Genomic DNA, 12048 nt, shown 5'->3' on the forward strand with positions numbered 1-12048 from the left:
ATATTTTTCCTCAAGGAGGCATCTGCAGTGCAGATCTCTCTGATCTGAGGGGAGCTTGCCAGTCAGCTCCCACCAGCAGGCAGACATGTATACAAAAGAAACTAAAGGAGGCCGGCAGCGTCCCTCCTAGTCCTTTCACACACAGGGAGAAGGGGGTTAACCAGCCCAGGCTTTGTCTGAATTTCCTTTTCCTTGCAGCAAACGTTCCCCTTTGTTATACTGCTATTAAGAATATGCCATCGAAAACAAGAAATCAAAACATGGTGATGGTGATGGCTTGGCATGACTGTATTTATTATAGCAACTGATCGCGTGTCCCCACCCCCACGATGCACCGGTGAAGAGCCGGCTGTGCTGCAGATGCAGCCAAGGATCCATCTTGGACTATCAGCAGCTCCCTCCCAAATCTTCCCATGCTATTCTCATCACGCATATATCTACCTCAGAGTTTCAGAAAAAAAAAAAAACAAAAACAAAACAAACAAACAAAAAAACCCCTGGTATTCAATTTAGCCAAAAACAGTAATAGAACTTCCTGATCCTTCTGGCGAACAAAAAAAAAATTTTTTTTTGGAAGGCTATCACCCATTTAAGATTGTGTCAACCAGTTTGCAAACCTGCAACACCACCTTTCACCACCACCCCTCTCAAAATCCTAACGACTTCATTTCTCCAGCGACCCACCTGTCACAATCCTCTGAAGCTCGCTAATCCTTCTCTAAGTCGCCCCCACCCCCGTCCCACCCTAAGGCTCTCGGGCCTCCGAACTCGATCCATTCCGTGCACCTAGCCTTTCCCCGTTTTCACCCCACTGCGGTGTCCTCTCTTACAGGGGGTCAGTGTCAACGCCCACTCTAGTTCACCACCCCGCCCCCAACCTGTTTTCTTCACACCCCGTTATTTCCTCACCGCGGCTCGGTCCTTCGCTCCCCTCCCCCTTTGCCTGTTCCTCAAATGCCCGCCAAGAGGCTGAAGCCGCCCGCGGCCGCGGTAGGTCACTCGCCCCTTCCTAGAGACCTAGTCGCTCGCGCTCCCCAGGGTCTGAGCCCCCCGCGCGCCTCACCCGCACAGGAGGAGCCGCAGCTCTTCGCCCCCAGGGCGGGGCAGGCTCCAGGGCTCCCGCCGCCGCCGCCAAGCGTTGACGGCTCGGCCCCGGAGGACGACGAGGAGACTGACGGAGACTGAGTGGCCGCCGATGACTCCGCCATGGCTGCACGAGCAAGGGCGGGAGAAGGGTGAAGAGAGACTTGGGGCGGGAGAGTGGGAGGGGACACAGAATAATCCAGCAGCTAGTTCTCCGAAGTAGCCGGCGTAGCCTGTTCGGAAGACTGACTCCGACAGACTGACTGACTCAGCCGTGCTCCGCAGGGAGAAGAGTACGGGCGCGCATGCGCATAAAGAGCCTAAGGACGCGCGGGCGGCGGCCTGGGAGGCGCGCAGCGACGCAATGCGCAGGCGCAAGAACTGTCCCTCTGCGCTCCCGCAGGAAAGGACGCAGTGTGACAGGGCCCGCGGGTGGGGCAGGCCTCTAGGGGTGGGGGGTGGAGGAAAAAAAAACTGACGTAAGGGGCGTGGCTAAGCGCTAGAACCCGCACGCCACTGCAGCCCTTGCTACAGATTAACCGTGCCCAGTCTCCCTACCCCCAACTTGTTTCTTTGTGCCTTTATAAAATGCAAATAACTTCTTATAAATTCTAATTGATGTCTTTGTCTGATGTATACTAGCCTGCGACTTCAAAGAAAGTGAAAGCCTTGAATAATGTCTAGAGACCCCTCTGTAATGTTCTTTTCTAATTATCTGGTTGTGTCGTAATATCGCCTCACCGAGGCAGACATGGCACAGTCCTATGTTTGATAGGTGGAGAAAGATGCTAAACAGAATGAGAAACTATTACTCATTCCAATCACATTGCAATGCAGTCACAGAATTAGCTTCATATTTTTATCTTGTTTTTCTTCCCAAAGAAGGCTTCAGGTTGCCTTTTCTCTGAATAGGATCTGAGCTACAAAAGACATACTTTGGGGGGAAAAAGCTGCTGAGGAAAGGAAAACCAGGAGATAACATCTTGGTTGTGACTGATGTCTGGCGGAGTGGAGTGGGCATCAAATGAGGTATTAAAAATGAGGCACAGATACTAATAATGCTGAATTTTATACATGTCCTAGGATGAGTCCCTAAAAAAAGACATTTGAAACTGGACATCAATTTATGCCAAATTTTGTTCATCTATTTTCTTCTGGAAAATAAATTCAAAGCCTCCCTATATCTGCTCAAAACAATTTAAAAGTACACAATAATGATCATCAAAGCTGTGGGATTTGATGTTGCTAAGCAGCAATCGATGACCCCAAGTGAAACAGCAGATTCAGCAAATTCTGTAAAGATGCTAACTCATGGAGGGGCCTCGGCAAGCTGGCTGCTGCAGATGGGAACAAGCTGTGGACCTTGTCTGTCCTAGACAGTGTTTTAAGGTCAAATAAAGCTCAGATTGCCTTCTGGTTATTGCAATGTTTTGAAAACAGCCCAGAATATTCCCCAAAACGACTCTGGAAAATATCTGTCATTCAGTGGCAGGCATCCGTTGACAGTGCAGCAAACTGTCCCCGATGCCGTTGAGTGCCAGAGAAAGATGGCAGTGCGATCAGGAATCCAATTGCTTATTTTGGTGAATGCTTAGGTATTTTTTCTTAAAGTCTTTGTTATAAACAGGCATGCTGGATAGTTCTATGTTTCCCTGACACAAGCTAAAGTCATCTGAGAGGAGGGAACCTTAAGAAAATGACTCCATAAGATTAGGCTGTAAGCAAGCCTATAGGACATTTTCTTAATTAGTGATCAATGGGAGAGGCCCCAGCCCATTATGGGTGGGGCATCCCTGGGCTAAAGATCCTGGGTTCTCTCATGAACAAGTAAGAGAGCAAGCCAGTAAGCAGCCCTCTCCATCAGCTCCTGCCTCCAAGGTGCTGTCCCGTTTGAGTTCCAGTTCTGACTTCTTTCAGAAGTGTGTAAGTAGGATAAATCTTTTCCTTCCCAACTTGGTTTTTTTTTTATCATAATGTTTTGATGCAGCAATAGGAACCCTAATAAACGAAGTTGTACCAGTGTAGTGGGGTGTGGATAATGTTTTGGGGATTGTTGAAGGACTTTGGAACTTTGAGCTAGAAAAGCCATTGATTGTGGAGAGCTCAGTGGGATATTACGTAGGAGCTTGGAAGGTAAAAATGTTGAGAGCAGTGCAGATGACAGAGGCCTGGCTTGTTAAGTTTCAGAGGGAAGCAAAGACTACCAGGCTTTTTGTGTAAAGAATCTGTGGTGTCTGGTCAGTTGGGGCTGAAGAATTGGCTGTGATTAACCAGACACCAGAATCACCGAAGTAAAACCTTTGCTTTGCTGGGACAGTGGATCAAAAGAATCAGATGTGATTAAGAAAAGACCAGGTTGGGGCTGGGGATTTAGCTCAGTGGTAGAGCGCTTACCTAGGAAGCGCAAGGCCCTGGGTTTGGTCCCCAGCTCCGGGGGGGGGGGGGGAGAAGAAAAGACCAGGTTAAGACATGGTGGCACAGGCCTTTAATTCCAGCACTCCAGAGGTCAAAACAGGTGTATCTCTGAGTTCGAGGTCAGCCCTGTCCACAGAATGAAACCAAGTCTACACAAAGAAACCCTGTCTTGAAAAACCAAAAGAGGGTGGGGGGAGACAAGACCAAATCACTGAGGTGAAATCTTTTGGAAGTGTTTTCTCGGGGTCAGCACAGAGAAGCTATATTCCAGAAATGGCCAAAGTTATACTTCATTGTCAGCTGAACTTGGTAGGATAAGAGTCACCTAGGTGGCACTGGTTTTTGAAGGGGTCATGGAGAGCAGCTGAGGCTTGGTACTATGTGGCAGGGCTGGAGTCCCTGAAGAGTGCCCAAGAGAAGTTATTGGTAGAAGTACATTTTGGAGATGCCAGTACCATGGGATGGCCACCAAGAAACAGCAGGTGTGGAGTGGAGCCTGCAGGAGCCTGGGAGACGGTGGAGCTGGAGAAGTGACCCAAGCCCTTTGGAGGGGCCCAGAGGATAGTGAGTGGGTCCTAGACATTGGCTGTTGAGTTAGTCACAGTGGGAGTTTGCTTTGCTTTGTTCAGAGTGTGCTATACTTAGTTCTTCCCTCTGGAAGTACGAAAGTGCTTATTTTTGAAGTTACAGGAGCCCACAGTTGGAATTTAAACTTTTTTTAAAAAAGAAATTTTAGAGTTTTACAGAGAATTTGGATTTTAAAAGAGACTGGGTATTATATTTTAAAAGATTTATTATATGTAAGTACACTGTCGCTGTCTTCAGACACACCAGAAGAGGGCATCGGATCTCATTACAGATGGTTGTGAGCCACCATGTGGTTGCTGGGAATTGAACTCAGGACCTCTGGAAGAGCAGTCAGAGCTCTTAACCTCTGAGCCAACTCTCCAGCCCACCAGGTATTTTTTTTTAAAGATTTATTTATTTTTTGTATACAATTACACACACAGATCCCATTACAGATGGTTGTGAGCCATCATGTGGTTGCTGGGACCTTGAACTCAGGACCTCTGGAAGAGCAGTCAGAGCTCTTAACCTCTGAGCCAACTCTCCAGCCCACCAGGTATTTTTTTTTTAAAGACTGAAATTTTTTAAAGTGTGAATTTGAAAGGCTGTGGGACTTTAAGTTTGTAAAATGTTTCATACTGTGTTGTCTATATTAATGTGTGACCTTGGGGAAGAAAGGAGAGGTTGACACTCCAGTGATGTGTGTGTCAAGTTGACAAGGGGTCAGTTGTGCTGGATATCCTAAGATAGCAGATGTGGCACACGTGCCTGTAATCCCAGCATCTTGGCAGTTGAAGTAGGAGGAGGGGAAGGGGGCTTGAGGCCTTATTTTAGGACTAACAAGAGTTCAGTAAAAAGTTTTTGGGTGGGGAATGCCTCAGAAGAAATGTCTCACTGTATGGCCCTGGCTAGCTTTGAATTTAGAGCTCCACCTGCCTTTGCTTTCTCTTTTCTGGGATTAAAGGCAAATGCTATCACACCCGCACCTCTGAACATTCTTATTATTGCTATAGTGGGCACTGAACCCAGACTTCGTGTCTGCTGGGCAAATGCTCTATCACTGAGCCATGTCTCAGCTTTGCTATGGGGCTCAGGCTGGCCTTTGGTGCCCCATCCTGCCTCACTCCAACTCCCAAGTAGAAGAATTACAGGCCCACACCATCTTGCCCAGGTCAGAGACTAAAAAAATAAGTTTATTTTCATGTGTATGTATGCCCTTCTGTGAGTTCATACATAATATCACGTGCCCACAGCAGCCTTTAGAGGCCAGAGAGCATAGAATCCTCTGAAAATGGAGTAGCAGGTAGTTTTGAGCTGCCCTGTGTGCTGAGAATTAAATGTAGGTCCTCTGTAAGAACAGAATATGCTCTTAACCATGAGCCATCCCTATAGCTGAATAACAATTTATAAAAGGTGACTGTGGGGTATTTGTCTTTTCTGTGACTGATTTTACTCAACATAATAACTGCCAGTTGTGGCTGCAAATGACAAGATTTCATTCTTTTATTCCAGAAGTCTATTGTGCATATATATCCCATTTCTTTATCTAGTCACTCATCAACAGACACAGAGCTGTTTGTATCCTAGCTACTATGCAGGATGCTGAAGGAGACATGGAAAGCCAGAAGTCACGACATACTCGTGCCCTCAAGAGGCTGAGACAGGAGAATGGAGAATTTGAGGGCAGCCTGAACAATATTCTGAGACCCTGTCTCAAAGAGAACGAAAGACAGTAAGGGCATCTAAGATGTAACAGTTTTCTTTTCATCAGGTGTATGCCCTGTATGGGGTGGCGGGGTCATGTGACGGCCCTGCTTGGAGAATTCTGAAGTTACTTCATGTTATTTTTCCATTTTCCTGTCCTAAGCTGCACCTATACCGTGTGCATATAAGTTTCTCCTTCTCCACATCCCACATGTTTTGTTTCTTTTGGTACTAGGAATTGAACCCAGGGCCCCTTACGTGTTAGACAGGTGCTTTACCACTAAGCCATTTCCACAGCCCTATTTTGGTTTGGTTTGGTTTGGCTTGTTTTTGGTGTTCGTTCTTTTGAGACAGGGTTTCTTTGTGTAGGCCTGGCTGTTCTGTAACTCACTCTGTAGACCAGGCTGACCTCAAACTTGGATATCTGCCTGCCTCTGCCTCCAAGTGCTGGGATAAAAGTCATACACCTCCACAGTCCTTATTAATTTCAATTTTTATGTCTCTATGTGTGTTGAGACAGAGTCTTAACTATGTCGCTCAAGCTGGCCTCAAATTCTCTATCCTCCTGCCTCAGCCTCTTGAAAATCAGGAATTACAGGTCTGTGATATCAGGCTAAGTTATAAATATCTACCTGTCATTAATATATACATATATATGCACATGTATATTAAAAACCATGGATCAGGGTGGTATTGTATACCTTTAATCCCAGCACTCAGAAGACCAATATCTGGTCTATATAGTGAATTCCAGGACAGCCAAGGCTACCCAGAAAAACCCTCTCTCCAAATCCTACTTGTTCTAAAAAACCAAAACAAAACATAAAACAACAACAACAACAACAACAACAACAACAACAACAAAAACCAAACCAAATCAAAAAACCAACTATGAACATAGCTGAGTTCTGGAGTTTATCCCCAGAACTGAAAAATAGAGACTCTCGTGAGTTGTTTGATAATGGGAATGTGCTGTGAGAATGGCATTAGGAAATTTCATTCTTGTGGGAACATTAGAGAGTGCATTTTCAAGAATCTCCATGGAATAGTCCATGTGGTTTCTGATGCAATCAAATGATTCAGTGAACACAAGATATGCAAAGCCGCTTCCTGTGTCACATGTGGACGGCTTTCATTTTATAGAGTTTCAATAAAACTGAAATAATGTTAAAACACAGTAAGTACATGGGTCAGCAGCATGCTGCTTGCTAGGGCCAGGCATCATTAGCTATACATACTCGGATGTACAATCTTTTCACGTGACTGACAGGCCTCCAGCATTAGCATAACCATGTGAGTGAGAGGGTTTGTACCAGAATGCCCACATCACTCAATAATAAGAGGTTTTCTGCTGTTGTTGACCAAAATATTACTATGTGGTATATGACTATTGTAAAGTTTCATTCATCACTAACCTCCGCCTCCACATTGCTACACACAGACAGGTAACCATGGTTAAAATCTTCTAGTCTAACAATCTTTATGTGCATCTACCTTTAAACAAGCATTTTCTCTTTTCTTTTTGTTTGCTTTCTCAGGACAGGTCTTTGGCTATCCTGGAATTCAGTATGTAAGACCAGGCTTGCCTCGAACTCAGAGATCCACCTGCCTTTGTCTCCCAAGTGGTGGAATTAAAGTGTGTACCACTATGCCTAGTTTACAAAAGCATTTTTATTAAAGCATATATACATTGGGGGGGAGGGGCATTGGCATATGAGTACGGGGGGCCCTCAGAGGCCAGAGGCATTGTTGCTGGTAGGGCTGGAGTCACATGAGCAATGCTGGGAACCAAGCTGGGGACCTCTAGAAGAGCTGTAAGTGCTCTTAACCACTGAGCCATCTCCAATTCACAGATATACTCCCTCAGCTTCCTCGCTGAAATTAAAGGCATGCACCACCACACATGGCCCACACCTTTTTAACACAATGGATATTGTGCTATATGCACTGCTGTGCACAATGCACTCATTTAGAATACTCTCTAGATTCTTTTTGAAATGTTTGATGGCTATACTGTTTGCTGAACTACTAATAATGGAGCAATACAACCTTAAACTCTGACTACATTACCATGCTGGATTCTACTGCTCAACATTTATTGTTCATGTCATTATTGTTATTTAGACAGCTCAGCTCTGATTGGCCTGAAACTTGCTAAGTCAGTCAGGCTGACTATAACCTTCCATAATGTCTATGCCTTCCTTCTGTGTGCTATCTTTTGTTCTTTTTAAAATTATTTTTTAATTTTTATTATGTATTTTATATGTGTTTATGGTATGTATATATAACAGTGTGGGCACATGAAGGCCATGGCTATCCTATGTAGATAGATAGTTTCTGGGTGTCTGTTCTTACTTTCCATTTTGTTTTGAGGTGTGATCATGCTTAATGTTCCTGACCCTTTGCTAGCTACTCCCAGTCGGCTGCTGTGTGTTCTCCTCTCTCTGTCTCCCATTATTCTATAGGAGTGCTGGGATTACAAGGTCTGAGCTACTCCATGCAACTTTTTGTGTGGGTCCCTGGGTTTCATTTGAACTCAAGTCATTAGTCTTTTGAAGCAAGTGCTTTTGCCAGCTGAGCCACCCCCCTGCTCTCTGTCACTGCCCATTTGTGGTGCTTGGGAATTAAACCCAGGGTCTGCTGAATGTTAGGCAAGTGTTCTACCACTAAGCTATCTATCTCGATCCCAGAATAAGTATTTATTTTTGTGTTCCAAAATGAGATCCAAACTAGGGCTTTGAGCAAGGGTAGGCAAGTGTTTTACCACTGAGTTCTGTCAAATCTAGGTGGGTTTCTTAAAAGATGATTTCAAGGCAGGTAGTAGTTTATTATTTTGAAGTTGCTTAGCCATTAGTCCTATAAGAAGGTGCTGAGAGGCCAAGTGCTGTCACATGTCTCATCAACAGAGAATGATACTTAGGTCTACCTCACAGGCCTGAGTCTATGGAACACAGGAATGTGTCCAATGCAGCATTACTGCCTCTCATGGTGCCCAAAACATAACCATTATCCTGTTTTGGGAAAGCTTTGGAATCTGAGTCAGAGTGGATGTCATTTTGAACAATTTGGCTATTTTTATGCTTCATAACATAGTACCTTGAGTATTTATGACTTTGCTTTGCTTCTCCAGAATGAATATAATCACTAGTTCCAGGCTAACCATAAAGCAGTCATCAGGGGCAAGCACATTTAGTCCAAAACTCTGTCGGCAAGAGAATTAGTTTGTAACTGATGAAACAGATTCAGAGAGATTGCTTAACTTACCTGAGTTTGTGCAGCTTAGTGAACATTAGTGCCAAAATGTAATGCCAGTCAATCAGGCTGCAGATCCAATGGCCTTAAATACTCCAAAGTGTCTACATGTAACCTATCACCTTGTTACACACACACACACACACACACACACACACACACACACACACTCATGTGCCTCAGTCCTAAGTGAGAAGACTGAAGGCAGGCTATAATGAGAATCGATATTTTGAACTTTGACTGTTTTTTATTTCTCTTTCAGACAAGGTCTCTCTATGTAGTTCTGGCTGTCCTGGAACTTAATGTGAAGACAAGGCTGGCCTTGAACTCACAGGGATCTGACTGCTTCTGCCTCCCAAGCGAGTGCCGGAATGATAGGTGGGTGCCACTAGGTCAGCAACATTTCATTTTTTCTTCCCATTATGATGTGAATTCCAAATGGAGAACTTTGTTTTGAATACAATAACCTTAGCATCAGTGCCTGAAACAGGCAGTAAGTAGAAACTACAAAGGTTGTATTAATGAATGAGGGAGGTGTATGTTACACTAACTGCTCGAGAACTTTCTGTTTCTTCTAATATTACATACATAGTTTTTGCTACAGAACACAATACCCTGTTTGATTTTAAGAGCTTCCAATAAAAATGCACTGAAATATATCCTGACAGGAAGTGAACACTAAGTGTTAGTATTGGATCTGTGCAAATAGGACAGTACTGAGGCCAATACAAGTATATTGGCCTTTCTCACACTTGGAAGAAGATTTTGACTTTTGAAACAACATGGTACAAATTATTGGTAGATTTTAGGATTGGCTTACAAAACAATCCTAGATACAATCACAGCTTACAAAACAACTTTTGCCAAGGAAAAGCATGTTTGATGGTGTTTTCCCATCAGGATAGCTGAGGATACACAGAGAAACCTTGTTTCAAAAAAACCAATAAATAAACAAATAAATGATTTTTTAAAAAAAAGTAAAAAAAGAAAGAAATGTAAAACGCAAATCTGATGGTAAGAATATACTGGGAGAAAAAGTGTAGGAGCCAGCAAGATGGCTCTGAAGCTAAAAGCACTTGCTCTGTGTGCCTGACAACCCAACTCACATTTTAAAAAAATCTATTATATATACTACCAAAAATATATATGCAATATATAGATATAGTGGGGGCTTTCTCAGCATTCCTGCAGCAAGATGGGAGGTAGAGATAGGGCAGTCTTCTGGAAGCTTTTGTACACACTGAGTGCCAGACACAAAAGATCCTGCCTTACCAGTGGAAGGGGAAGCCCTGGGTCCTGCTAAGACTGAACCCCCAGTGAACTAGACTGTTGGGGGGAGGGCGGCAATGGGGGGATGGTTGGGAGGGGAACACCCATAAGGAAGGGGAGGGGGGAGGGGGATGTTTACCTGGAAACCAAAGAATTATTATTACGTATTAAATAAATTAAAAAAAAAAAAAGAGATCCTGCCTTAAAAACAAGGTGGAGGGGCTAGGAAAGTGGCTTAGCAGTTAAGAGAGCTTGCTGCTCTTGCAGAGGTCCCAAGTTCAGTTCCCAGCATCCACGTGGGGGGGCTCACGAATACATAAAGCTCCAGCTCCAAGAGATCCCATGCCTCTGGCCTCCATGGGGAACTCGCCCTCATGTGCATATACTCACGGATTTATAACAGTTTAAAGTAAATCTTAGAAAGGTAGGAGAATCAACTGAAAAGTTGCCCTCTGACTTCTACGTCTGTACTGTGCGGTGTGTGCGCGCGCACACACACACACACACACACACACACACACACACACACACCCACCCACCTCTACCCCCCAGCCCCCAATTAAAAAGAAAAATACAGAGGATAGACGGGGTTGGGAACAGGTGGTAGGGAAGAGAAATGACTAAAAATTTAAAACTACCCACACATCTTAGGGTTTAATTCCCTAAATGGAATTTAAAATGCCCCCAAATTGGGGACATTTTGGGGGTGAGGAAGAAGCCCAGTGCAATGGAAACCCCCATGTAACTTATGAGAGTAATGTTAGCAAAGACTCCTAGTAATGGGGGACACAGAAGTTGAATTGGCCATCTTCTGTAATTAGTCAAGGCCTCAAGTCGAGTGACGGGGACACCAACCCAGCCACAAAATCTTCCACTTATAGTTTGTTCTGCCTGCACAGTGTTCTGGACCAGAACCTAAAAAAATCATCAGAGACACCAGAGAGACTTCATCCAGTAACTGATGGGGAACAGATGCAGAGTCCTACAGCCAAACCGGTTGTAAGTGGAGCTCTGGGGGTCCTGTGGAGGAGGGGGAGGAGGGATCAGAGGAATCAGAGCAGTCAGGGACACCAAAGAACACAGAATCAACTAAGACTTACTGGGGCTGGAAGAGATCAGAGAGCCTGTCAGGATGTGACCCAGGTCCTGTACATATATGTTCTGGCTGAATAGCTTGATGTCCTGTGGCAGCTGGGGCTGTCATTGACTCTTCTGCCTGTTTGTGGGAACCCTTTCCTCCTACTGGGTTGCCTTGATCCAGCCTTGATGTGATGGTATGTGCCTGGTCTTATGCCATTTGAATTGATGTCCTTGGGAAGCCTGTTCTTTTCTGAGGGGAGGTGAAGGGGGTTGCTTATGGAGGAGAAAGAAGGGGAGGGAGAGGTGGGGGAGGGGAGGGTGGAGAAACTGCAGTTGGATGTAATGTAGAAGAATAAAAAATAAAAATTTAAAAAGGAAAATATATTTTAGGAAAGGAGACTGGAGAATGCTAGGATGTGTGGGTGATTTTAAATTCTTACACAACATTTGCAATTGTGACAAAGTCATTGACCTTTGGCTCTCCTATTTGAGCAAGTAACAATGGATTTGGGTTATGCCCTTTAGGTCATGCCTTCTTAATCTCTTCCCCTGATGTTTACTTCTAGTTTCTTGATAGACCAGGTTGGCCTATGCTGTGTTACTTTTTCTTGGGAGAGAGAAAGGCCTAGTCATTCTTGGGGGAAGGGCACTGACAGACCAAAAAGAATCCTATTCAAG

At 44.5% G+C, this 12048-nt stretch overlaps 1 protein-coding gene across 4 annotated transcripts in view; it reads right to left on the minus strand.

The window, feature by feature from the left end:
* Rtn3 (reticulon 3) overlaps positions 1 to 1693 on the minus strand; it is a 56807-nt gene extending 55114 nt beyond the window's left edge. For 2 of the 4 annotated variants that reach the window (NM_001009953.3, NM_080909.3), the window contains exon 1: positions 1064 to 1409. In NM_001009953.3, coding sequence (NP_001009953.2) covers positions 1064 to 1208 — 145 coding nt within the window. In that variant the 5' untranslated portion in view covers positions 1209 to 1409. Of the gene's footprint in view, positions 1 to 1063 lie in introns of all 4 variants that reach the window. The other 2 variants (XM_063271575.1, XM_006230649.5) reach the window with 1 other exon arrangement.
* Between the last annotated feature and the right edge of the window lie 10355 nt (positions 1694 to 12048).

The sequence above is a fragment of the Rattus norvegicus genome, chromosome 1 (genome assembly GCF_036323735.1).
Source record: "Rattus norvegicus strain BN/NHsdMcwi chromosome 1, GRCr8, whole genome shotgun sequence".
Taxonomy (NCBI): domain Eukaryota; kingdom Metazoa; phylum Chordata; class Mammalia; order Rodentia; family Muridae; genus Rattus; species Rattus norvegicus.